General features: G+C 45.0%; 2 protein-coding genes across 4 annotated transcripts in view; one reads left to right on the top strand and one right to left on the bottom strand.

The window, feature by feature from the left end:
* Positions 1-1,813: 1,813 nt before the first annotated feature.
* On the bottom strand, positions 1,814-15,155 carry EXD2 (exonuclease 3'-5' domain containing 2). 3 transcript variants are annotated; one of them, XM_005149244.3, is made up of 9 exons: positions 15,078-15,155; positions 13,342-13,749; positions 12,184-12,440; positions 11,034-11,157; positions 9,915-10,240; positions 6,918-7,024; positions 6,573-6,708; positions 5,473-5,829; positions 1,814-4,325 (listed from the first exon to the last, which is right to left on the bottom strand). In XM_005149244.3, the coding sequence occupies exons 2-9, from the start codon at positions 13,678-13,680 to the stop codon at positions 4,109-4,111; spliced, it is 1,863 nt and encodes a 620-aa protein (XP_005149301.1). In that variant the 5' UTR covers positions 13,681-13,749; positions 15,078-15,155; the 3' UTR covers positions 1,814-4,108. The 3 variants fall into 3 exon arrangements, with proteins under 3 accessions (XP_005149301.1, XP_030904981.1, XP_030904982.1); XM_031049121.2 differs by having other exon boundaries at positions 5,623-5,829; XM_031049122.2 differs by lacking the exon at positions 15,078-15,155 and having other exon boundaries at positions 13,509-13,566.
* A 9,476-nt stretch (positions 15,156-24,631) lies between these two features.
* The window catches only part of DCAF5 (DDB1 and CUL4 associated factor 5), a 73,713-nt gene continuing 71,470 nt past the window's right edge, over positions 24,632-26,874 (top strand). Inside the window, exon 1 of the mRNA XM_005149246.3 lies at positions 24,632-24,845. Within this exon, the coding sequence (XP_005149303.2) occupies positions 24,632-24,845 (214 nt within the window). The remainder of the gene's footprint in view (positions 24,846-26,874) is intronic.

Raw genomic sequence — 26,874 nt, 5'->3', positions numbered from 1 at the left:
CCACAGGTGCCTGCTCTTCATGATGGAATTCACAGTGATAATCTGTTTTGAATATGTGAAATTATGTTCCTGCACATCTGTTTGGCTTTCTCTTGTTTTGGTTTGGGGTATTTTCCCCTTAATTAAGCTTAACCATGGTGGTTCTCTTGTATTACCTTCTCTATCTGTAAAAGCATTCAACAAAACTCCCTTGATGCTGGGCTAATACAAGAGGGCACACTGTGACTCCCTTGAAAGCTCACAGAGAAAGCTAGGATATGTTGCTTGCACTTAACTCAAACTGCCTCTCCCTTCCTCTAGAACAATGTACCCCTGAAGGTAGGGAAAGCCCTTATGTCACTAACACAGCACTATGCAGAAATGAGAGAAAGGCCTTGAAAATGGCCCTTATTCCCAGAGAACATTGAGGGGATGAGTTTGTGTCAGATTGTGGGAATGAAGTATATATACTGTGGAGTTCTGAAAGGAGATCAAGAAGCAGTGATGGGAACTGACCTACTGGTTCAGATTGGAGGTGCCCCTAAATCAGTACAAAACACTGAACACTGGCAATGGCTCCTGCTGATTCCTTATTTCAGAGGCTCCCTCTGCACATGCAAAAGGCCCAGCTCCTCAAAGCCATTTAGGCACAGGGCTGAGGCAATGAGGTACCCACTCAAGGCTAACCACATTGTCTTCACTGAAAAAAGACACCAAAACCATGTTACAGATAGTGTGGAGTTCAGATATTTCCTAGGAAGCCAGAGCAATTGAAATGCAACAGGAAGATAGCTGCCATTAGTGCATACCAAACAGTGAAAATGCAAGAAGCCCACAGGGGTATGTTGTCTTCAGTCCCATCAGTCATAGATGTGACAGCAGGGACCTTTAAAGACTGTCAAAGGAGGAAACCAAGGCACTCCAAATGCCAAGTCTGTCAGCAGCATAATTAACATGTCATAGATGGTCTGCTCAGAAATGCAGCACCAGCTTACTGCACCTCCAACTGCCAGACTATCAAAAATGCTGCTCAGCTGGTAATTCCTGCACCATCCAATAATATCAAAGTTACTACAAAGCAAAAAACAAAAAGGCAAACCACAGTGTTGGGAAGGCAGAAACCAAGTTTGTAGGCCATGGGGGAAGGCAAGCTAACCTACTACAGTACATCTTGGTAGTCCCACTACAAAGGAGTGCCTCTGGAAATACATACCCAGCCATATTCTTAGAAAAGCACATGTTTCACATGGGCAAAACACTGGGAAAAAAAAAAGGATAGAGGTAAGTGCTGCAGGGAATTCCTAATTTGGGCAAACTTAGATAAGTAACAGAAAGAAAAACTCCATGTTGTGAAAGCTAGTCCACACAAAGAGCCATGGCACTTCTCTCCCTCCGCAGACAGATGTGCATGGTTTAGGGCAGGAGGTAAGATAGCTGGGGCAACCTATGATTCTATTCTGTGAATGCTCAGGCTGAGCAAAATCTAAGTTTTTTATTTCAAAATTGTAGATCTGTAGTCATCATGACTGACCAGCATGACCAGGCCAGGCCAGCACCTGAATCCACTGAAAGCCTCAGAAACACAATTGAAACATATCTGAGCAAACTTGTTATCACATTGCTTAGAAGTACAGTATTGTTGTCAGCATGGGCTCTTCCACAGCTGACCTCTGACAGGCAGATCAGGGAAGGCACTGGAAAGAGAAACCCAGAGGGTGAAATCCAGGTGTTACTGTACGAAACAACGGACTCATAAGGACAGGGTGAGACACAGGAAAAGACGGGTATGTGAAGAAGAAAAAAAGAGCTTCAACCGTGGTAAGTCTGGTTAAAAGAACAAATTTTTACTGAATGCAATAATTAGTGATGAAGACATACAAGAAAGTTTTATCTATAGACCAGCAGAAAATTTTAAATCACAATCATATAAAAATAATCTATTCCTGCACAATAAATGTATCACTTCACCTCCTCTTCCAGGTTGACTTAAAATGATGCAAATTTAAGGATACCTTACAAAAAAAAAATAAACTTAGTTAACAAAATATTTATAAAGGAAGTTTTCCTTGCAAATTTCTATTAATTTCTAATTCTGAACAAGTGACTTGGAAAAAATAAACCACAAAACCCTAGAATGATACCACTGATTCCTTTAAATTTAGAGGACCTCTATTCCAATAATTGTCTCAACAAACAGAAAAAACAGCAGCCCTGTGGTCAGCCCATCACTTCCATTAAACAAGGACAGCTTTATCAGAAGTTTCGGCATTGGAGCAAAAAGAGAAAAACCAAGCAGAATGAAAAAGTGAGATGGACACTTTGTACCCTTGATTGTTGAAAAGGAGTTCTTCTGAGCCATGCAACAAGCTCCTACCACTGAAATGGCACTGAAGACAGGAGATAGCACTATCTGAACACTTCTCAAATTGCATTGGAGAGAAATAGTTTTATTCAAGCTGCTGTTGTAGACAGGAGGCTCTTGCTGAGATTATAATCAGCTGTCTGAATGAGCACAGAGACAGAACACATTCAGTTAGATCAGTTTTCGTTAAGAACTGCCAGTGGTACAGGAAAGGAATAAAATTGCCCTTATAATGAAAATGGTCTTATTTGCAGCTCTGTGATAAGTAGTACTTATCATGAATCTTTGATTCCTTGTGCTCAGGCTGCTACTGCAGCTCCTCTGGGATGGCATTAATGTACCGTTTCTTTACAGCTCCTACTTATCTCAAAAGGTCTCTGTTACAAACAGGTTTTTCACCTTGGCCTGTAAAATTTCTTGAATTATCTGATAAGGGAGAGTTTCAGCTACAATCACTGCAAGTCCAGGATTCTGCTCAAAATTATACTAAAATATGGATCAACTGTGCTATATGCAGTAGCATCAAGAATGACATGGGTTTTCCTGAAACTTCTTTAAAGAGACCTATAAAAGTTGAGCATAGCTTCATCAGTCAGGGAAGAACACTCACTGCATGCAATCAAAATCATCACAGAAAAGTGTATGTATTTTTTAAAAGTTATATATAATTAAAGTCTAGTACTATTTAAAAAACATGAGTATTTAAGAAAGTCAGACAACAGCACATTTTAAAAATTACAGTAATAATTAGCACACACTAGCTTATATTTTCAAAGCATTTTATAAAAACATTAACTCCTTAAGCCCCACAACAATCTTGTGAGATTGGTAAGTATTACTAGTCCCATTTTAGAGACAGGGAATCAGGCATGGAGAGCAGATGACTTGCTCACCACCACACACAGCAAACCCAGGAACAGAACACCAGATTCTCGAGTTTTCTGCCACACACGGTCTGACCTCTTAAAAGATGCTGGTATTTAAATGAAATTTGTTTCCTCACATCCTTTTTAAGACCCTTGACTTCAGTCTGATACGAAAAGGTACCCATCAAGACCCATTTGTGATAGACAAGTGGAATTAGGAAAGAACATTTTTTCTATACATTGTGTGTTGCTGGAAGCTATTTAAGAAAACACTTGATATGCGTGGTCGGAATGTCTCTTCTCATCAGGCACCTGTCACCACGAAACTCACTGAGGCCTATATCTGCAGTTCTGATACAGCTCAGAATGTGCAAAAAAAGGTAAAGTTTCTTTGCCACTTCCAAACAGGAACCTCTCTATGGCAGGTAGTCTCCTCCAATAACTCCTCATATGAGTACAACTGCACTGAAAGCAAAGAGAGGCTTTTAAATCAGGAGACTCTCAAGGTCTCAAGGGCTTCAAGGGAGCAGATATACCTGTCAGAAAACCTGGGAAATGTTCATATATTGTGTTCTGTGTCAGGAGAAATGGTCTGGAGGCATCAGATATCCTGGGGGCTAGAAAATAACTCTCCATAGTAACTTTGAGAAGACAAGTTCCCTTAAGCATATCATTCTTGCACTGAACTAGTCAGTGACAGACCAGGATTAAAAAAATCTCAGCCAGCTGAAAATTCAAGTCAATGGATTTAACTCTATAAGATATCAAATCTGGCAGGCATACTGCTGCCAGTTTGCAAACCCAGGCCCAGATGTTAGTGGAGACATAGAAATAAAAACAGTTCTTCCACCTTCAGTTACATATGTCCATTAGATACTATCTAGAGTCCATGAAGTTAGATTCATGACAGCTCAATCTGAAGATCCTCCCCATACTTTCGGATCAGCTTCATGTGGTTATGGTCCACTGACCACTGCTCTGGGAGGTGCTTGGGCTGCATGTTGTCCAAGAAGTGTTGCCGCCAGCGTCTCTCCAACTGGATAAGGGAGCGCAGGCCTCCTTTAGCAAAACACTGCACCACCTTCAGTCCATGTGGCATGTAGCTCTCATTGCAGATCCTGCCAGGACACAAGCAGAGTTTATTTTCATACAAAGCCCACTGTCAGACTCTAGACCTGTCTCCAGTGAACAGCAAGACACTGAAGATACTTTCAGCTGTGGAGTTTAATTACAGACACATGGTAAGCAAACCAAGGGGGAGAGTTTCAAGCTTTGCTTCAATGCCAGACTGCTTTCTGGAACACTGTTACATTGGGAAGCTGGCTTCTTTGAACTGAGAAAGCGTTCCTCTTTTATAGCAAAACTAAACAAAGCTCTTTAGGTCCATTACAAACTCCTCAGGAGACGGACTGCAAATTTCTCAAGTGAAGAACCATATGACACTCCAGAGCCCTGATTCCACCACTGAATTCCCTGACTGGATAGGTTCTGAGTTGCAACATTGGCACATTAAAAACAACAGTGAGCATAATGAAGAGAAAACACAGACTTCATGCAGAGACAAGGTACTAGTTAAGAAAACATATTTGGAGAGGCTTTGAGAAAGAGAGACTTCTCATATGACTGTCTTTCAGTTTCCCTCCCTGGTACCTGTGCTTCAGAAGAAGTAGAAACAGTGGAAGGGAAGATGGAGAGCAAGAATGCAAGGAGATAGCTGGAAGAGAAGGGGAAAGAGGAGAATAAACAAGAGCTGCAGTTCACAGACCATTGTTGGGTTGAGGAGAGAAGGGGGGAAAACAAATATATAGTAAGAAATGCAAAATGTTCTTGTTTGCTTAGAGCCTTAGGCTACAGCACAATTACCTTTTTCTTATCCTTGCTTTCTAGTTAAATGTATCAAAGTACTATAAATCCAGAAATAAAGTTATGCTTTTAAAGGTTCGTTTTTCATGTGCAGATAAAACTCCTACTAGTCTCAAATTCAGACACTCTATAAGCCGACACCATTATTTTAGGGAAGATATCCCAATACCAATATCCCAAGCAGACCAGCACTGGGTTTTATCCTGTTTTCATTAAAAAGCCTGGGGGAGAGGAAGGAAGTCAGCATGTGTGATCCTCAGCTCTGCACATCCTGCTGAATTTTCTTTTGTTTTGCTGCTAAGTAATATTTACCCAAGGCTCTGTATGTAGATAACTTCTTGTTGAACCTACATGCCAACATAAATGACTAATGTGTTACTTCTACTGATGGGCTTCTTGTACCTGGTTTCCAGACCGGCTGCTTCCTGGAGCATCTCTGGGGTGACTCTCTCTGTGTTAAAGAAGTCCTTGATGGTCTGCAAAAGTTCTGCCCTTCGGGGGTCAGGCAAGCTATCTGCATTCAGCAGGGCTCGGGCCCCGGAGCGTACTTGCCTGCGCAGAGGGTCCTCCATCAGACGCACACCTTCCTCAGAGCCAATGGGTGCACCAAACTCCTCAGCTAGCTGCTGCTTGAGATGGTTATCATAGTAATTGGAGATGGCATGGCAGGATGTGCAGAGAAGGAGCACGTCATGGGAGTTGTGGTCCTTCATCTGGATAGGGAAGTGTCTTCTGTATTCGTGAGGAACAATGTTCTTCCTAGGGAAGACAAACCAGCCAGTTCATCACATTTGCTTGGACCTGTTACTTCCCATCCTGGCCCACAACAGGTCAACTAATACTAGAAGTCTGGAAAACTAAGATCATCAGGGCCAGGACCCTCAGTGCAGCTCTGCAACTTCTTTTGATCTGCACTTTTCTCTACAAGTTTTCTGCACTTCTCTTTCTTTTTTGTTCCTCCAAAAATTCACCATTTTCAATTTTTTAAAAGATTCATACTGTAAAAAAATAAAATAAAGCAATGTTCTATAAGAAGCATACCTCCCACCTAAACAGCAGTAGCTGCAAAGACAAAATGTCACCCTTTGTGACCTCATGGGCTTCAGGTTCACCTAAACCTTTCAAAAGTTAAGGATTAAGTAGTGGAAGGAATACTACAGCTATTTTCAGAAGGGGATGCCATCAAAACAGTGGGTGTTGGCATACTGCTGCCCTCTATCATTCAGACTGCAGCATGTATATGTTCCATATACTCTGCTCTGTCCTGATACTGGAGAAGGACTGATACTTCCTGCCTCCATAAGAGGAAAGGTTGGCTTGTTCACCATCAAACTTACCCGGACACATACAACTAGAGAGCATTCAAGTAGCGATAGCCTATCCAGGATGTGTACAAGCATGATGTTTCAGGTGCTAATCAAGGTTCTGGGTGCCAAATGAGGTACAGACCTCAGTCCTGCTTTAAAAGATGCATTTTTTTCCTTTCCCACTAAACAACTCACCGGATATAGGATTCTCTCTTGCCGCATACAACACACAGGTTCTCTTTCACTGTCAGATAATAATCAACTTGAGACTCAGGACGCCCCGAAGGCTCAAACCGCAGCTTCACAATAAATGGGTCTGTGCTAACTAGCTCTGAAAGGGTAAAGGCAAACGTAGAATATTCAGACAAATTCATACTTAAGAGCTAAAATAAAGATGCTAAAACATAAGAGTCATCCTAGTGAATCCCCAGCAGTATTTCCAATAAGAAAGGATATAAAAAAATTATGCCCAGTTACCTAAGAAACAACAACAAGAAGCAGCTGTATTTCAAATACCAATGGGAAAACTGGTATGCCCACCTCCAATCCCCTTGTTCAGATACCACTGAGCCTTCTTGCGATCACAAGTGCAGAGGGGCTGTCCATCTGGTGCATGCAAGAAACAGTTGTCATACAGTGGAGATTTCCTATGAAACAAAAGCAGCATTACAGCAACTATAATAGCATGCCAAAAAAAACCACAGCTCTCTATAGCCATGTGTTCCACACTGCAATTCCTGCAGGTTTCTCCAAATCACAGGAGTGCCCCTAAACACACACTCAAGGCTGTTGAGCACCACACAGGTATGGCAGTATCCTCCCCACCAACCCATAACCATCAGTAGGAGATGTGGTGGCTGCATCCAGCTTATCCAGGACACTGGGAGATGGATGGCAACATGGTAGCCAAAGGCTGTCTGGATCAGTCACCCAGACCTCTTGCTGGTATGCAAATAAAGTCAATCCTCTTACTTTATAGTGGACAGCCCAGGGGCCTGGCAGCAGGCTGCACAACACCATCTCCCCTTGAGTAGGGATGCCCCTCAAGGTTACTCCCTGAGGTTGAGAGATTCCTTGCACCAGCAGATTCTCAGTAAGTGATGAATAGCATACTAAACTTGGAATTTTAGCTGTGATATAAAGGATTGATTGAACATGCATATCTTTTAGATGCAACCATGGATCAAGTCTGGGACTAGGACTGGATGCAGCCATCACATCTACATTCCTCTCTGAAAAAGAGTTTAGAAAGTAAAGGGATCCTTTTCAAACCTCATCACTCAATGAGGGCCTTGTTGCAGTTTTGTCTGACCCTGTCCTCTCTGCCAGAAATAATCAAGTGTACCTTGACGTTGAAACTTGTTAAATCACTGTTGCATTTACCACCGACCTTTGTTAGCTGTTTTATATCAATAATTGCTGCTTCTCTCTTTTGAGTCCAAAGCAGGACTCCATCCATGATAACAGGCTGCTGGTGAGGGAAGCAGAACACCTAAAAACTTACCTGGGGTTCACCAAATGACTGTGAGCTGCCTTTGCTCTCCTGCTAACAACAGAATTGCAACTCTGAATCCCAGTTTTCAAGAGCTGCCCTTAATAATGACAGCATTTAAAAGAAAAAAAAGGCAAAAAAACCCAACCAATCAACCAAAAAAAAGTACATTAGAAAACAAAACAGAATTGAAGTCAAGAAGGACAGTGACCTAACAGTGAGCTCAAACTATGTCAAATTATAGGCAAGGCAGTTTCAAGGATCAGCTGCCTTAGCCCATATTTAAATATTTCATTAAGATGACTTTTCCAAAACTTAGTGTGAACAGCAATTACTTCATCCAGGAGAAATGCTCCAAAAAGGCTCTTGCAGCACTGGAAACTCAAACACACATGTCCTTGCTAACAACTAAGCTGAGCTGAGGCCCTCTGAAACACATACGCCTATCGTTAGTGGTGAAAAGCCCTGCTTGGGCAGCCTCTGGTGATTTGTGGCAGTGTGTGGAAGGGTTACATTTTGCAGAAAGTATTTCCTTACTCTAGCAACCTCTTTCAAACAAAAATGGAATAGCGAGCTGGCTGGGCTCCGGGACCCCTGGGCGGAACTGTCCAGGGATACAGACAGGTCACAGCACACTGTGGAAGTTTCCTTTCTTCTCTTCAGCAACACTGTAGAAGTAACTACTCAGCAGTGCACCACCAGCTAAAAGGCTTGATTCACAAGCTATGTAATGAGACAAAAGGATTTCTTCTGAGGTCCATGGGGATAAAAAACCCAACAAAACAACAGTACAGGACATCTCCTTCCACTGAACATCAATCAGCTCAATCACCATGATAACTTAAGTATTTCCCAACTCAAAATGAAACATCATTAAAACTGAACAGGATTATAGACAGGAAGAGTGGAAAAGGACTTTTGAAATCACATCCAGTTGTACTACAGACCAGAGCCACACTGGTGGAGATGCTATAAAAACCAGTGAGTCTACAGATCTCTCATGAAGTCAAGCATGGTTAAAAACAATCAACAAGTAAACATGAGGAGATCTCAGTGCAGGCTGGAATGCAATTTTGTTTAAATTTTAATCCTCCCATGAAGTGCAGTCCTTCTGTTCTGTTTGACACAGGCTCCAACTTAAAAAATAAATAAATCTGGACAGACTTGCTGTATATAACACAATACCATTAATGACTGCTAATGAAAGCAATATTATTGACTGCATCAAAATGTCTCCATTGACAATCCAATAAACTGGAAAAGGAGAAAACAAATACTAAAATGATTGGTTTTCTTTCCAAATGGTAATTACAATTTTAGTTCCCACATCCAGTGATAAATTTTATTACAGACTGTATCCAAACAAAACCAAACATGGTAGCTCTCTGCATCTTCCACTACATTGAGCTTAAAGAGACTTCTCCAACTTGTTTTAATTTAATAGTGACTGAACTCATTACCAAAAGGCCATAAAAATTTAGGATTCGTTCCACAAAATTGCCTGCAGGCCAGGGATGCTGAATCCAGCAACAGCTGCCTCTGCAAGGCCAAAGTAATAGCTTTCCCTTCTCCATCTTCTTGGCCAACACAGCAATGCAATGGTTTTATATTGCCACAGACTGTTCCTTCCTGGGCCCCCTAGCACCTCAAGTAATGTGTCTCACTCCTCTTAACCTTAGCTTTCTCCCTGAAGGAGACAAGGTACAACTGTTTGGGCAGTAATTGCCACCCAGACTGCCAACCACCTCCTGCTGAGACTCTGCTCTCCAGCTACTGCCTCCATAGCAGAAGAAAGGGCAAAAGCTGAAGACAATCCTTCAACCTGCTCCTGATCTAGTACAGATCGAAGTCCTGCCTCCACCTTCAATACCACCTCTAGAGGGAAATGAGAAAAACAGAAACAGGATCTGGGTCCCATAACTGTTAGGTCCCGTGTTTGCTTTCCTAGCTGCTATTATCCACTTCTGTTTAACTAATAGAGCATGATACATCATTCAAAGTTTTCCATCTGCAGTGCAAAGAGTAAAATGAGGTCACACACTTACCGTGCAGAATATCCCACACCCAGAGGCTTTCTTTTCTGCCTTCGTGGATCTCTCACTTGCTGACTGCCAGCAGGTTGGCCATTCACAGCAGACTTCCGATTCTTTGTTTTCTGAGGGGAACATCCCTCTCCATTCTTCTCCTCTCCTGTGCTGACACTCTTTCTTCCTCTAAAAGGAATATCCACCAAGCCCCGGCATTTACTCACTGCTTTTTCCCAAGCAGCAAGACAGTTTTCACCTTGAGATATAGCAGGGAGGCTGGCAAATCCCAGCAAATGGAGGAACAGAGCCACTGAGATCTGAGCATCTCTAGCAGCATAGAGAACCTGCAGGAAAGTGTAGATATTAAGATACTGACTAACACCGAATGCTCCAAAACATTACCAGTCTTTAGCACTTAGTACAGAAAATCCAGAAGCTGGATTTATTTTCACACAAGTTCTAGCAGTTGAGTGACACTTTCATAACATCACCACAACCCACATTTTTAGGGTCAGTCAGACTTGAAGTACTCATGGGTGGCTCAAGAAACTGCAAAGGACTAATAAAAGTTAAGGTCAGCCACGCCTTATACACTCTCCCACTCCATCAAGCCCTTTCTAAAGAATAAAAAGCTCCCTTTTGACTTGCTGTCTAAGAATCATCAGTGTGGTTATTTATCCTGTCACTCCCTCTACCGGTCACTGATTTTGTACACATCTGCAACTTGACTGCAAAGAAAACTGGCGATCAGGGAAAGCATAACGGACTAGAAATGGTAAACAAGGTTTCCAGTCTCTGATATTGCACTGACTCCTATAGATCAAAGGAAAGAAAATAATAAAAAGGTGAGGTTTTGGGTGCTTGAACACTTCTTCAAGGGATCTTCCCTTATAGATCTTTCAGGACTAAAGGAAAACAAGGGTCAAGAATCACAAAACAGCAGAAAATTATCTTAATGGAAAAGGAGGAAAATGCAAAATGCAAGGCATAGTCTGGAATTTAACTTCAGACCATAGCCACACATAAGGTTTTGAGGCAGAACTTAAAGAAGGCTTGGATCTTCCCGTTGTAATGCCTCTTTTCTACTAAGAAGGTTGCTTTTTCTCCCAGAACACTCAGTTGAACTGGAAGACACACCTGATCTTGTGTCAGTTCTTCTGCCTCCCAGTTGCTGCAACGTACATGAGGAGACTTGTCAAGTGGACAGTTCAGGACTTCTTCAGCTAAAGACTTTAGGCTAAGGCAGTGAGGTAGATCCTTCCTTGAGTTTAACAAAGAAAGTGAAACACACATATTAAAACCAAAAATATACATCCATGCAAATGCACATTGCCTCATACACCCTCAACCTGCCAGAACACAATGCACATAACGCATGACTCCCACTGAAACAGCACACAGCTGGCTGTAAGATCCACAGGCCCTCTCTCTCCCCTCCATCCTTTCCTTTAGTAATTATCTACTGCTTGCTACATGCAAAATGGGCAAGGCTGGGAGTTAGTTGGTAACATTTAAGGCTGAAGTAGTTGTCTTTCAACTACCCACTTCTGAACTAAGGAGGTCTGATGTAGAGTGATGGACCACCTGCCCCAAGGATTCATAAGGAATGTAACTGCCAAGAAAAATTCAGAGGAATCCTGGCTGCTAGAGAAAGTCCATCCTCAGTGCTAAAAAGGCACCATCAGGTCAGCAAACCATGCCCCAGCACACCCAGGCATACATATACTGTATGTGAAGAATATTCCCAACTAAAATATTTTATTTAAGAAAGAATAAAGGATGAGAAAATGGCATCCTTATTATAATCTAGCAATGGAGACATTGTTACTAAGAGAAAATTTGAGCTGGTTTATTTAGCTATTTTTCAAGAAATCCTGTAATTGAGCAGTTACACCTACGTGCCCTGGCACATCTACCCCATACTTCCAGGCCATGTATTCAAACATTTGTTGACATGGTGATGACTCTCACTGTGCTACATCACTGCATCTGGTCTTCTTAAAAGCTGAAGCATGATACTCAGAAAGCCCATAAGGATATTCAATGAGAAGACTAACAGACACAATGAACATAAGAAATCTTTGTGAAGATTTCATTTCCATTAATACCATAGAACAGAACCATGACATGTTCTTGGGCTGCAGCTGTCAGTGTCCACTCTCTAAAACCACTCTGAGAACTCCAGACCTACCTGCCTGCTATCATCCAGCATACGCACATTTATTTACAAATATTTCCAACTCAGATGATGGCTCAAGAGGAGCTGCTTCTGTTTTCATTCACTCACCACTGTCTCATGGCTAAATAACGGAGATCCACGCTCCCTTTGACTGGAAGACCATAATCATGAAGTAACTTGCAAGCATCTTCCCAGCATCCTACTCCAACTTTCAACACAGCACTATCTGCCATGATGTCCAACAGGGTCTTTGGGATAGTCTGTCCACTGGCAACAAGCCTGGGCAATCGAACAAGAATGCAGAGGCCGCTGGAAGAAGCCATCTGCAGGAGGGATACAGGATTTGCTTTTCCCTCCACAGATACCTGAAATAAAGACGAAAATCAGGGTCTGGGCTACAGTATGATTAGCAATGTTGGAGCTGGAACAAATTGCAAAACAGGCCACTGAAGATGGGCAATACCTATCAGTTTATAGTCACGTGTTGTTACACACCTCTAAAATTTTACTGCAAATTATGTGATCTGTTTCACAGTATTATTGCTATCAAGGTACTTCTTGCCACACTCCTACAAAAGAAACTTTCCAACTTTCACCCTTCCCCCTCATAGCTGAGCTGGTAGGAGACATCAGACACATTTCTTAATCCACATCAGCACAAAGGCACCCACTACATAAATGTTTAATGGCAAACACATTGTTTAGCTGTGGCTTATACTTAATGACTGTGGGGTGAATAAATTTCCAGCCAAAATAATGGCAAAGTCAGGATTATAAATGACTGAGAGCCTGTTTTGAGAGTTCACACAGGCAAATGTACACGCAGAAGAGGAACTTTGCCTTCTGGCAGTCCCAGTGAGTTATACCTACATTTCAATATTATCCTCCTTTTTGGATTTATTACTCTTTAGAAATTGTTTCTTAAGTATATAGCTGAATTTAAAATAGTGTAAACCCAAGTCTCTCTAAAGAGATCTTATATAAAACACATAATGCCATACAATTATCACTATGTTTAGTAGTTAATTTATCACAGGAGCGCAGGAAAAGAATACAACTAGTGAATCAATAAATTGCAGCCAGCACACCTGAACGTAAGAACAATCAAAATCAGCAGCTACTTCACTGCTGTCATGATAGATCATCCCACAGGCAATTTCAACAGTTAGTCCTGCTGTATCCATTTAAGGAAAGGAATCACTCCACCCTCAATGATTTCCCATTGCAATTTGCAATCCAAAGGAGAGGCGATTCTTGATCACTCACCCACTCACAATCAATTCCAAGCACTGGCCACTTCTCCAGCTCCTTCTTCAGCAAAGGTTCAGCATGATCCCACTCCTCCTGCTCTGAAACTATCATTACGTCTGCACCAAGGATCCTCTCTACCCAGGAAAATGTGGAAGATCTGAAGAAGGAAAGCACCTCCTTACCCTCTGTCTTAATCAGTTTCTTGTCTCCTGAGTTTATAAATGCTTCCTCTCGCTGACTACTACAGCATGCTTTTCCTTTTCGACGCTGGGCTGCTTTCCACAAAACCAGCCCCCCCACAGCAACACCCAGCAGGGTTGCCAAAGTAATTGTCACTGCTGTTTGCTGGGGCATTTTCTTTAACCTCCTTTTGTCCCCTTCAGTTCAGCTACTCAAAGCGGCATTGTAGGATTTTATCACAGCCTGCAAAGAAAAATGAGAGAGGTGGAAATTAAAAACAACGTAATGTGTTTAGAGATACTAAACACACCTGCTGGTATCATAACGTTCTAGCCACAACTTGCAATCCTGACAGGAAAAGGACCTGGCCCCACATTGATAGACTGGGGGTAAGGAGACAGACTGCTGTGGCACTGGGTTGAGCAGTACCATGAGACTGAATGCTGCTGTTGATCACAGCTCCAACAACCTTCATAGGAATCTACTGATTTATACTGGTGCAACTGGATGCTTCCACAGATTGACATTCTGAAACTAAGCTAGCCAGAGATTTATCAACGTCTTTTAGCTCTGTTTGAGACCAGATCAACCTAAACATAAACCTGGCAAAATTACTGCAGCATAAGCATGTCCATTCATGCATTAGTAATAATAGGCATTGTCCATTGCATTCACATCCATACTAAGGTCAAATGGCTCTTCAGACATTGAAAAGCCCTCAAGAAGCAGCATCTATTTATAACATAGCTTTCCCTCTATCATACAGAAGCTTAGTTCCCCTTCAGTAAACTGGAATCAGTCCTGCCCCTGCATCCCCACCTTCCCAACCCACCACGTTATTTCTAAAGGTCTGCCCTTGCGTGCTGTTCGACAGAAACAGAAGCTGCGGTAACGATACTACTACAGCCCTGCACAACCACCATCAGCTTTCAGAGCATGGGCACAGACACCTGCCTGAATGCTCGCGAAGTGATGGGTAATTTACTCACTTCTCAAAGCGAGTGAAAAGACCGAAAGTAATGAAGCCCACCCGCACCTATGGCCGGCCTCCCCCTCCGCAGGTTCAACAACAGCTACTTCTTGGGAAAGGGGGGGAATGCAGGTGTAGACCGCGGCCCTACGACCGCCCGCTTACGCGGATCCCCCAGCCCGTCTCGCCAGGTGAAGCCTCTATATAACAACCCACTGGTTCCTGAGCCCCTGCGTGGGGTGCAGGCCGGGCTCAGGCCGCCAGCTGTGGGGATGGAGGGACGCGGCTCCGGAACCAGCGGCGTGCCGAGTACGAGATGCGGGGGACAGCCGGGGAGCAGGGCCGGAGCGCCCCCGGAACGAGCAAAGGGCTCCTCTGGTTGCGGGCAGGTGCGGGCGGGCCACAATTGCCCTCAGCACCGGGGCGAAGACACCCCCGTTCCAGCCGTAGCCGGGGCTTTACAGGAGAGAGGCCTCGGTGCGCTGCAAGCCGGCGGTAAGCCCTCCGGCCTGCTCGGCAGGGGCACCTGCCGGCACGACGCGCCCTCGGGATGCGCACAGCACCCTCTCCCCTCTCCGCCCGGCACCCGTCCGCCCGGTACCTGCGTGTGTGCGGAACGGCCGTCTCCGGCAGCAGGAACCTTTCGCGGGGCAGTCGCCGCGCCCACCGGGAGGCTTAGAGAAGCGGAAGCTTCCTCTTTCCCCGCGGTGCCACTGGGTATGGGCGCCGCCATGCTGTACGGCAACTGCGGGCCGGGTGGCGGAGGCGGGGCGGGGTACCTGTGCCGGCACGGTTCCGGTGCGGCGTGTCCCGCAGCACCAGAGCACCCCCCGGTGCCGAGCGGGCTGCAGCCTCGGTCACTGAGGGCCCGCGCTCACACCCGCGGGTTGAGGAGCTCTGTGAGCCACCAAGGCCCAGGGAGCACCGTCAGATAGATGGGCGAAGCGAAAGCTGCGGCGCCGGCGGGGGGCTGTCTGCCGCTGGAACCAGCACTGACCCCCCCAGGAGCGGGTCCGCAGTGCAGCCAGAGCCGGGAAGCACAGCCTGAGCCAGGGAAAAGGCAGCGAAGAACAAAGGCAGAGCAGAAAATGAAAAGCAAATCATATCCGTCTCTGAAGCAGCAAACTAGAAGGGAAAAAAAAGGGGGGGGGGGGAATCAAGTGGGAAAAACTAAGAGTTTAACAGAGGAATAAGAGTGGCAAAGCTCGTGTCGGGGTGGAAGAACCACGACACCACAACACATGGACCACGGGTATACAGCCAGCTGCCATCTTCAGGGTTATCATCACCAAGTCTTGGGGTCAAGATTGTTGTAAACCAAACAATTTCCATCCCAAATTCCATTGCAACTGAAAAGGATCTGAGCACCTAATTTCTTTCCAATTCCCATTATTTCCCAATGTTTGTGCTGTTAGAATCCTAGCTGGATGCATCTGATGAGACACTGAAACCACATGAAATACTGTTTTAAATTACTTTGACAATTCGACTGTCAGCATCAAATCTCATTTTGTTTTAACTTCACTGCTTGGAAGTAATCATCTCCCTAGCAGAGACTTGGCATTTAGCAGACAGATTGTCCAAGGGGTGCAACAAAGCAGCTAATGGCTGTCTTCAGGGAAAATCACTACAGCAGCAGTATTTTTTTTCTGTCTGTAGGTGAATGCTTTCTCTCCTCCCCCACCCTCTTTTTTTTTTTCTAAAAATCTGAGGAATGAGGTAGGGACGAATTGGTACCAAATAAGGAACACGGCTGGTTTTCAGAAAACTTAAGTTTTCTGGAATAAGAAAATAATACCTTCTCCCTGTCATAAATAAATTGACCAGGCCATTAAAGCTTAAACAGCTCCTTATTCTAAGGACCTGGTCTAAACCAGGTCTCACTGGTGGTGGGGAAAGCTTGTTTTCCATTGACTTGTGTGTGTACTTTGAATGTATAAGTGCTTTATACCTGAAAGTTACAGCTTTCAGGTAGTAAGTCTTTTTGCAAAGACCCTCAATCTTGCTGTACAATAAAGAAATTATTATCCATTTGTTTTATTTATCCCCTGGGGGTTATAAAGCATTACAATCTCACACAGTGCAGTAATCACATATCTCTGGTTCGTTCTCCGCAGGGGAGGTCTGCGTCTGCCTTATGGTCACAACTTGGCCACAGCATCTCCATCCATTCTCTAGATCCAATCCACCACAGACAGCTGATTAGCCGAAATGGACATCACTGAGCAGAAGCCAGTGCTACACCAAAGCTCATCACATGGCTCATGCTCTGAAGAAAAGTTTTTCACCTTCATTATCAGGAGAAAAAGCTGGAGGGGTCTGGCTATAAAATGAGTTCCCACAGTCAGATTGACATGTTCTTCCTTTCTTCCGTTCACCACTTCCCAACATATAATTCTTTGTTCTACAAGGTCATTGTAACCTAGCATAAGCCTGGATGGCCACTTGGAAGGGTAGTCCCATGTTTCTTGTTCAACCTGACTGACCACTCCCTGCTCTTTTGTTCCAGCATTTCTGTAATGACAGGGCCAGAGAATCAGGGAACTGATGCAGTTTACAACTAGTTTACAAACTGATGCAGCTGTAAACTAGTTCAAGGGGGGAAAAAATCAACATCCGTGGATATAACAGACATATTTCAAGGCCCAGGTGACTGGAAGCAGACCCAGGAAGCCAATATGACTGGGCCCCAGGATCCAGCTGCCATGTTCAGGGGTAGGCAAGACATTCTTACAAGAACTCTTATCAGAGCTCAAGATGAGCTCAGAATAGCAACCAAATCCAAACAAACCTGCAAAGTTTGTTCATAGCTGGATCCATTTGTAATAAACTGGCACCCACCAAGAAAAACAGGCCAGTGTTCCCTTTTACAACTTGTTTATTTTAGTTTCTAAGGTAATAGGAGCTTAAGTGTAAGGTTACAAGAGAGGAAAACAGTTAAATACTTAAGCATTTATTGCACAGTGAAAGTTTGATAGAGAAGATGCTATATAATGGAACCCCCAAGTTTAGCTTTTCTACAATAACAGGATTGCATACTTGGCTGCTTTAAACCCTTTATTTTTCATGGCATCACTGACAGAGTCCTTTGAACCACAAGTCTCTTTAACAGCTTGTCTTAGTACCTACATAGCAATTTATTCAAGTATAAAGGTTATATTAAAAATAAATTAAAGCAACTGATGTATGAGTGTACCCAAAGCCTCATGAGGACATTGCTAAAGATGAGAAGATAACCAAGTGAGTAAACAATAACTGGTGGTATAGCCTGACTTATGAGAAATCTGCTGCAGCAGGTTACTGGAAACCTTGATGTGGTAAACAGCAAGAATTACTTTTATTTCTGCCTCTGTAGCTTGATCTGAGATCTCTGCAGAGGCCTCTGTCAAAAGACTCATTTTTAGCCTGATTTCCCAAGGAAAAGCTTTTGCAATTATACTGTCTTTGTTGATGTTTCTGCCTGTGGGTCCCCTTTCTTCCCTTTCCTTGCCAAAAAAAAGCATGTTTAAGCCGTTGCCTAATTCCATCTAAATTTGTACAAAGGTAACTTCTGTGAAATGCAAAGCCAAATTGATGAAACAGATCCTAATAAAGCTGTCACAGATAAAGTGGCAAGCATGTGCAGACGCTGCTTAATATACATATGAGAATCTACACAGCAGTGCCACATCGGGACAAGTCCGTAGGAAACCAGGATTCACTTATTCTGCTGATCACAGAAAAGAAAAAAAAATATGTATAATCGCATTAGCTCATCCTTTAACAGGGAGAAGACCAGGGTAAATGACTTAGTGTTCAAAGGAAAATCAATGATCATAGAATATCAAAGGAAAGAGACTCCAGTCAAGACTCAAATTGCTGTTAGCAGACAATGAGCAGAGAGCTGCATGTAGTCCCTACTAGCTCATTAATAACCTTCTATTTGGGGCCCCATCCCAAGCTACAGAAGAAAGCCAAACTCACATTTCGAGTCCTAATGCGATTTATCATTCTTGTGTCTGCGCTAGGAACCCCATGACTACATATTCAAGCAAGTCATTCTGAGCAGGGTTTGTTTCAGCAGGGCTGATACCAGCAAGACAGTAGGACTGCTTCTTTCATCAAAAAGTCAGAATGAGATCAGTTTCAATCCACTGTGAAGCCACATCCTAAAGGTGGAATTTCATACTGCAACAAGGCAGATAGAAGATTCAACTCCCATTGAAAAGGCCATTCTGCTTCCTCCTTCTACCTGTAGGCGTTTTCCTACTGCCTTACTTCTGCAAACACTGGTGCCAGTTTGATTCAGGGAATTAAGCAAGCAGAAATCTAGCACAGCAAATAAATGGAGGCTTTTTTTTTATTATTATTTTAACTCCTTGAACTAGATCTCAGCGAAACTACATTCTAAACCAAAAGATGAATCAGCAGTAACTCATTGCGGGGACCTGCCAGAGTTTGCAGGTTTTGCAAAGAATCTGAAAAAACTGCTCAGAGGTTTGAGCTGCCAGACTGATCCCATGAAGATGAGTTGTATTAATACTGACCATCATCAACGTATTTCTTCATTAATTGACAACTCTTTCATTGGTGATGCTGGAATAGAGAGGGATTTCACAATTCCACTTCTTGAAAAGCTGCTTAATTTACCCTAGTGGTTCAGTTCCAAAATGCACACTAAGTAAGCCTCACAGTTCCTGGGCAGCTAAGAAGGTATATCCCCATTTCCCAAAACTCCACTCCCAGCTGGGCACTCCTGACTAGTCTGTGCTGATTTTGGCACTTGCTGGGACATTTCCATGAGCCAAATGAACTCAGAAAACCAGCAGACAAGCAAGTCCAAAGAATAGCAACTTCAGCACAAAGAAAGGGACAGAACAAGTAGCCACAAAGATAAAGCCACCCTTCAGTGCCCACAAGTCATTAGATGGGCTCAGCTGCATGTTAAAGCAACATCTTTGGCTGACCAGCTCCAAGGGAGGGCATTTGAGAGACCATTGCTTGTTCTTCTGCCACTTTCTGGTCCCTAAAAGTAGTAAGCAAAAAGAAGTAAGATCAGAAGCCATCTAATTTCCACTAGAGGCAAAAAATTCCACAAGAAAAATTCTTTTTAAAAAATTATATGGCTAAAATATGACAGTTTGTTGTGGTTTAAACCCAGCCAGTAACTCAGAACCACGTAGCCGCTCACTCGCTCCCCCACTTCCTCCTCCCATGCTCCCGGAGGGATGGGGTGATGGGGAGGAGAATCAAAAGACTGTAACTCCCACAGATTGAGATAAGAACAGTCCAGTAACTAAGGTATAACACAAACCACTACTGCTACCATCAATAATAATAATGATAAGGAAAATAACAAGGGACGAGAATACAAGCGCTCACCACCCGCTGACTGAAACCCAGCCCAACCCGAGCAGTGATCTAACACTTCCAGGTAACTGCCCCCAGTTTATATACTGGGCATGATGTGCTGTGGCATGGAATACCTCTTTGGTTAGTTTGGGTCAGGTGTCCTGTCTCTGTTTCCTCCTGGCTTCCCCTCCTCCCTGGCAGAGCATGAGACTCAGAAAGTCCTTGGTCAGAGTAAACATTACTGAGCAGCAACTAAAAACATCGGTGTTACCAGTGCTGTTCCCAGGCCGAAAGTCAAAACCACAGCACTGCACCAGCTACTAAGAAGGAGAAAAAATGACTGCTACTGCTGAACCCAGGATACAGTTGTCTTGGTTTACCCTGTTTACCCTCATTTTGTCTCCACTTCCTCTCAAAAAAAAAAAATAAATAAATGAATACCAGCCTTGACTCAGCCCCACTTTCCTAATAACTGTGCTCACTTTATCTTTCCTGGATTCACCCCACAGACATCAAACTATCAGTATCCAAACTTTCCCACTTCCACTACAGATTAACCAAAGCTATTCAGTGGTTCAACAGAGCTCCTCTCTGACCTAAGACAATCAACCATGCTTCACTTGATACCTTTTCTTTTTACTTATTTAAACCTTCCTTCCAAGTATTCTTTGACAAATTCTCAGAGGGCTGTATCCTTAGTCTTCTTTTATCCTCCCACATTATCTCTGAGTTATCTCATCTGAAATACAAATACAACTAACATCTCTGCAGATGATTTACAGATCTGTCTTTCCCCAGAGCTATCTCTGTCTATCCAAACTCAAATCACAGCCTTTTTCTCTCTTCTGTGGTTGATTAGCAGGAAGTTAAAGCTCAACAAAACTAGAACATGGTTCCTTCTCTTCCCTGAAAGCCCTCTTATTATCTGTTTTTTGTGTATCATCACCAGTCTACTTACCACTCAACCTTGTATGTCAACTGCCAGCTCTCACTGAAACCCCATTGTAGATCCTAGCACCCAGGGTACACCTAAATTTTAGGCTTCTTCTACATAGCTCTACATTTGTCTAAGACAAAGTACTTTGATCCATCCATGCAACTAAAACACCTTTACTTTGATCTCCTGCTTGCATACTTAGACTGCCCCAGTATCTCTCCCTCCATCATTAACCAACACAGCTTGTAACAAAACAGCCATCAACTACTGTAAATGCCATGATCTGACAACAGAGCAAGGTTGACTGTGGGCCTCCTACTAATGATCAAATACACCACAGCCATCCAATGGAAGCCACTAATGCAATTTAACTCATTCTGCCAATTCAAATTTGTTCAGAAAAAAATGTTGAAGGGATAATTTTTTACCCCAGCAGACATTAAAACCAGATCAGGTACTGTTAGTCCTTCCAGAGGCAAAACAACTCTGTACAGTGGGCAGAGGCTAATGTGAGAGCAATGTGACACCATGGCCATACCTGATCAAAATCAATTTAGTACTGCGGGGTGACTGGGCTATGCACAGCCTGAGAATTAGCAACTTATTTGGCAACTAGGAACCACAAGCCAAAATTGGTTACTCTGACCACATCACTTCTCTGTTTGAAGCATTCTGCTAGTTTCCTCTTCTGTGTTGCATCAAACATTATTTACTTAGCCTCTTTTCCAAGAGCATCTATAGAAAGTCACCACCCTGTTCATTATCTCCCATTTCCTTTATGGCTGACTTCTCTGCCCTACTGCCCACTTGTTAAAACTCCAGACAAAATATGTTTGTGCTTCTAAGCATCCTACAGAATTAAGCTGCTCAAGCAGTCCAAACAGACCCCAACTTCCTCTGCCCATTAAGTCTGGCCAGGCTCAATTCAATTTGGTTTGTGACATTCAGTCTCACTCCGGCACCCCATGTGCTATGTCAAACAGAACATAACTTGATGAAGTCCAACCTGTTTGGCTAAGTACTGTCTACACCTCAAGTCCACTCCAAGCTGCAGAAGGTTCCTATTAAAAACAGAAAAAGATACTCCACTGGTACTACTTCAGCATGACTCCGGCCAAGTGTGTGTGTTTTGAAGAGATTACAGCACTCTGGCATTATTAACACAGCAACACATCCTTTTCAAAGGAAAATGTTATCAGTATAGGTCATTATACTAATTTTCTTATATTCAAAATTAATTGAAACAAAAGAATCAGACACTGAAAAGAATAATTACCAACACTTTTAAAAAAAAAAAAAAAACAACCTGTATGGTCATGTGAGAAAATACTGCATTTAGCAGAACAGATTGGCAGCCTTCTATTATTTTTCCTTCAAATTCTGACAACATATCATCTTCTTTCTGACTGCTTACAAATGTGATTTTAAAAAACCCTCAGCTAAATCCTTCCAGAAAAAAAACCTAAGACTGGGGGTTTAGGAAATATTTTTATTTCTATTTGTCCACGTAAGTACACAGCTTTCCTAGAGATCGGATCTGGGACGTGGAAAAAAAGCACCAAAGATTTTATTGTGCTGCATTTCAAACGGAAGGCTCCTACACCTGTTTATTTCAACACAGAAACCAAAGTTCTCCAATATGAACAATACTTTAGGAAGGAAGAAAAAAAAAAAAAGAACCACATGTAATAAAAGTGACAGCCACAGTGTTCAAGGCCAGGTTGGATGGGGCTGTGAGCAACCTGGTCTAGTGGAAGGAGGAAGAGGGATTGGAACTAGATGATCTTTGAGGTTCTTCCCAACCCAAACCATTCTATGATTTTACAACTCTTAACGTATTTCTGGACAGTTCTTAAATCACATATGGTGATGTGTGCTGCATGAAAATGAAAGAAGAAAATGGAATGCAAAATTGATGGAGACAGTTCAGAGTCTACAGGTAGAAAAAGCAATGCCACTTACCTATGCTGGGAATTCAGAAGTGAGCAACAGTTTCAGTTATAATTGTAATGGTGCAGAATTTCATGGTATGAAAGCAGAAGAGCTATGTGATTTTATACCAATGCAATTTACCTGTGTCTGAAGCTAGGGTAATAAACACAAATCACGATGGACAGGGTCTTTGCCTCTCTATACTGAAGCTTGCTAGACGTGTTACATTGCAATATTTGGCCATCAGCAACTGCAACTAGAAAAAGAACATCATATAGCTCAGACACAGAAGAGATTTAACTGCTCTTTGTTTTCACTTTATTTAACATTGTTAATTATCATTCTAATAGAAAAGTTAATAGAGTGTGTCTGGATATTCCTCTCAAATTATTAGTATACCTGTAATTAAGTTCTGATATTTATACCTGTTAATATCACATAGAAAAGAGTTATATAAAAAATTTAAATGTAACAAGTGTTCTGTTTTTTTCCAATTTTCAATTGGAATTTAAATTAATGCAATTTTAATTGGAAAAGTTTATCATTTGTTGTTATTACATGCTGAAAGTTAGCATTGTAAACTAAAAAGCACGGTTTATAGGATTCCACTTTCGTTCTATAATCTTAACCAAGAAAAATCCCAAAGCACTTAACTGATTCTCTATAATGCAATGCCAATTTCTACTGAAAAACTGCCACTGGAACATGGCAACGGTCTAACAGTACTCAGTCATGTTGCTGCACCATGGTTCATGTCAGGGAGGTTTTTCTGCTTGTTTATTTTAAAGTTTGGAGATTCCTAATTCCCAGCAGGTGCAGTTTCACACACAGGTCAGGACTGTCAGGCTATTCCTCACTTTCCAAAAACTGTCTTCCCCAGGTACTGGTGCCAGTGGGGAAATACAGGCCTGAAAGTTTCAAGCTGCAGGTCGGGGACAATTCACCTTGTGTGCAGGGAGTATGCAGTTGGGCACTGCAAGGACTGCGGGCTCCAGGCTGCACCTAATGGATGCCACTCTTTGAGTGGCACTACATTTGTCTTTACATGGCATCTGATGTTACCTGTGAGGGACAGTGTCCTGTGAAAGACAAGAGACGATTTTCCACAGACACAGGTTATGGTGTGTTAAAGCAGTGAAGGACAACACAGATCAGTTCCACCTGTTTAGACGATTGCCTTTTCGGGTTTTGTGGATACTGCAGGGTAAGAGAGTAAAACTCATCTGTATTTCCAACAGTCTCCTGAAGCTGCAGAGAAGGGGCAGCTCCCCTGTTTTCAGTGTTAGTCGGGTGGGCGCAGACGAGAACAAGTAATAAAACCTTCACGAAAACTATCTTAAAAAGAAAAAAGAAAACATCTAAAGACCTAATTTTCGGAAGCCCCACACAAACCTCTCAGCATTTATGGCGGACAAACCACACGCACTTGAGGTGTTTCCCGTCCTCCCTCCGGTGAGCAGTGCGCAGGGCCCGTGGGAACCCCGCACTCCCGGCGGGCCGGCAGCGGCTCTGCAGAGTTCTGATCCCCTCCACCGGGGACGCCGCCCGCGGCAGCACCTGCCCTCCGGCCGCAGGGCCGTTAACGGCGGCGGGCCCCTCAGCCGGGGCACCCCCCCCCCCCAGGCAGGGGCGGTGGGAAGGGTCCTCCCGCGGGTCCTCGGGGCAGCAAATGTACCCGTCCCCCCCCGCGCCAACACAGGGGCGAGTTAAAAAGCGGCGGCGCCACGTTAGAGCCGGGCTAGCAGGCGCGGGCTGCAGCTGAGGATCAGCTGCTGAGGGGAGCGGGGAGGAGCCAGCGGGATCAGGAAGCGGCGGAGTGTCTAACACCTCTCTGCCATGGCTGGCTAAAGAAAAATCATCATAACCATAACAAGGGGGGAAGCGGGGGAGGGGAGGCGGCGGCAGGGGAAGGGGCGGCGGGGGAAGGAGCGGCGGGGAGCGGCGCAGGCGGCAGCATGAAGAGGAGAGGCGGCCGGGGGGGCAGCATGCGGTCGGTGGTGGGGTTCCTGTCCCAGCGGGGCTTGGAGGGGGACCCCCTGCTCACCCAGGACTTCCAGCGGAGACGCCTGCGGGGCTGCAGGAACCTCTACAAGAAGGACCTCCTGGGCCACTTCGGCTGTGTCAATGCCATTGAATTCTCCAACAATGGAGGCCAGTGGCTGGTCTCAGGTAAAGCGAACGCTTCCCGTCCTTCGCCCCCTCCCGCCATCCCTTCCCCAGAAAGAATCTTCCTCCTCTGCCGCCCCCCCGCTGCCCGGGGGGAGGGGAGCCGAGCCGCGGCGCAGCTCAGAGTCGTTCCTCAACCCCACCGGTGCCCGGGAATAGTATTTCCCAAGTAGGGATCTAAAATGGTTGACAGGTTTTAAATTCTACTGTTATTGGGAAGCCCTGGACAAAGTTTTTAGGAGAGTGTGTACAGGGCGCCAGGGGCGGGAGCCGGGGGTGCCCTTTTATTTGACGGCTCGCGTGTTTTGCCCCTTAGAAGGGAATTTTGTTATTCTGGGGGATACGACACAGCGACCGAAGGGATCAGCTCCGCGGCGGGCACTGTCGGTGGCGGGTGACATTTGTCCGCGCCGTGCCCCGGGCCTGCGCACCGGGGACTGGGAGGGTCAGCAGCGGCTGCCGGGGGGCGGGCGGCGGGACGGAGTTCACCCGGGGGAATGAGGGGGGGAAGGAAGGTGGGCTGCGGTCCCTCTCGGCGTCGGGCAGGGAACCGGATCCGGTTAACTGAGGGCCTGGTCACTTTGGGACCATCCCTGCGTCTTGTTCTGCGGGAGGGGAATAGGGGTTTGTTTTGTTCCTCCTTCCTTCCCTCGCAGGGCGCATTTGGAGAGGGGGGTACTTCCGTAGAGATGGTTTTGGGGTTCAGGTTCTCCCTGTTGCCTGCCCGGGGCTGAGGGAGTCATGGCAGGGGGATGCTGTCAGGTAGGAGGGAGGCGAGGGCTTGACATCAGCAGCGACACTGAAGACGGGGAAAGGCTCAGCATCCCTTCCAGCCGGGGAGGGGCTGTGGGGCCCGGTGGCCGGCTGCCTGCCTCCCCCCAGCCCGGCAGCGCTTGGCGCAGGTGCCTCTTCCTCCTTCCCCGCCTCCGGGCTTGGAGGGGTGGTGGGGGAAGGAGGCAACTTCAGGCCGCGGCCTGGCCGGGCGCTGCAGGCCGCGCTCTCCTCGGGCGGCTCTTAGCGACAGGCCGGGGAATCGAGGGCCTATCCCGCCCGCGGCGGGGCACAGCGCGGCGCCCCGGGCCCCGAGGGGCCGCGGCACTCCGCTCCCGCCCAGCTTGGGATCCCCGCGCTGCGCTGTGAGGGGCCTGAGCCCTTCGGGGCGGTGGGCAGGGGGCTGGCAGCCCGAGAGGGGCTGCCCCTGCCTAGCCGCCCCGGGGACTGCCAGGCCGCGGCGAGCCGTGCCCATTGCAGGCCGCGGGCGTGGGGGTCGCGTCCCTGCCGCCCCAGGCCCTCGGGGGAAGCGGGGTGGAGGGAACGGCCGCCTTTCCGCGGGCTGTCCCACGGGGCCGGGCTGCCGCGGAGCCGGCCCCCTCCGTGTCGGGTGGGCCCTCGGGGAAATCCAGAGCTCGTGGCAATAAGGCAGTGGCAGCTTTGTTGAGAGTGCTCTCTCCGCGTGCAGGAGGGTAATGACCTGCTTAGCAGCCAGGGCGTGGAGAGGGGCCGAGAGGGTCTCGAGTTTGCTTGGCCACCCTCTGTTGGGCTGTAAATAGCGACTGGGGCTACTGAGGAGATGATAGGGTACGGCTGAGTGGGTTGCTTATTTCTTTGCCATGGTGTCTGGGCAGAGGCGGGCTCTGTTGCACAAAACTATCTATTGTAACTCCAGAAATAATGGAATTCAATAAAAAGTTATTAAGGGTGTTTGATTGCCTTTAAGCAGGGGCAGAATAAAAACACCACATAAACATAGAGTGGAAGCTGATACACTGAGACCTTCCTAAATTTAACTTTCTTACCTGAAGAAGCATGAAAGTGTAAGTCCAGTGATTTCTAGAGTGTGTCCATGAGGGATCTTGGTATTACTGTCAGGGATTCTTTATATACACATGCAACTTTTGAGATGCACATCCATTTATCTTGTGAATGTACATATACATGCATATACACGTGTGTGGAAGAGAACACTGATTCATGTCTTCTAAAGTTCTCAGTTGTGCTAATGTTGGCATGCTGGTTTGTGCTGGTCCTTCTC

Source organism: Melopsittacus undulatus, chromosome 4 (assembly GCF_012275295.1).
Source record: "Melopsittacus undulatus isolate bMelUnd1 chromosome 4, bMelUnd1.mat.Z, whole genome shotgun sequence".
NCBI lineage: Eukaryota > Metazoa > Chordata > Aves > Psittaciformes > Psittaculidae > Melopsittacus > Melopsittacus undulatus.
The sequence above is the reverse complement of the archived record's forward strand: the minus strand, read 5'-3'. Positions and strand labels throughout refer to the sequence as shown.

Bases quoted from the DNA above. Each gene is read 5' to 3' on its own strand.
- EXD2 (XM_005149244.3), bottom strand. From the start codon at position 13,680: ATGCCCCAGCAAACAGCAGTGACAATTACTTTGGCAACCCTGCTGGGT. The intron at 5,830-6,572 runs GTGAGTTGTTTA...TGTCTTCCCTAG, and splicing joins AAGAGAGAATCCTATATCCG to GAAGAACATTGTTCCTCACG. The intron at 4,326-5,472 runs GTACAAGAAGCC...GTGTCCTGGCAG, and splicing joins GCAGCCGGTCTGGAAACCAG to GATCTGCAATGAGAGCTACA.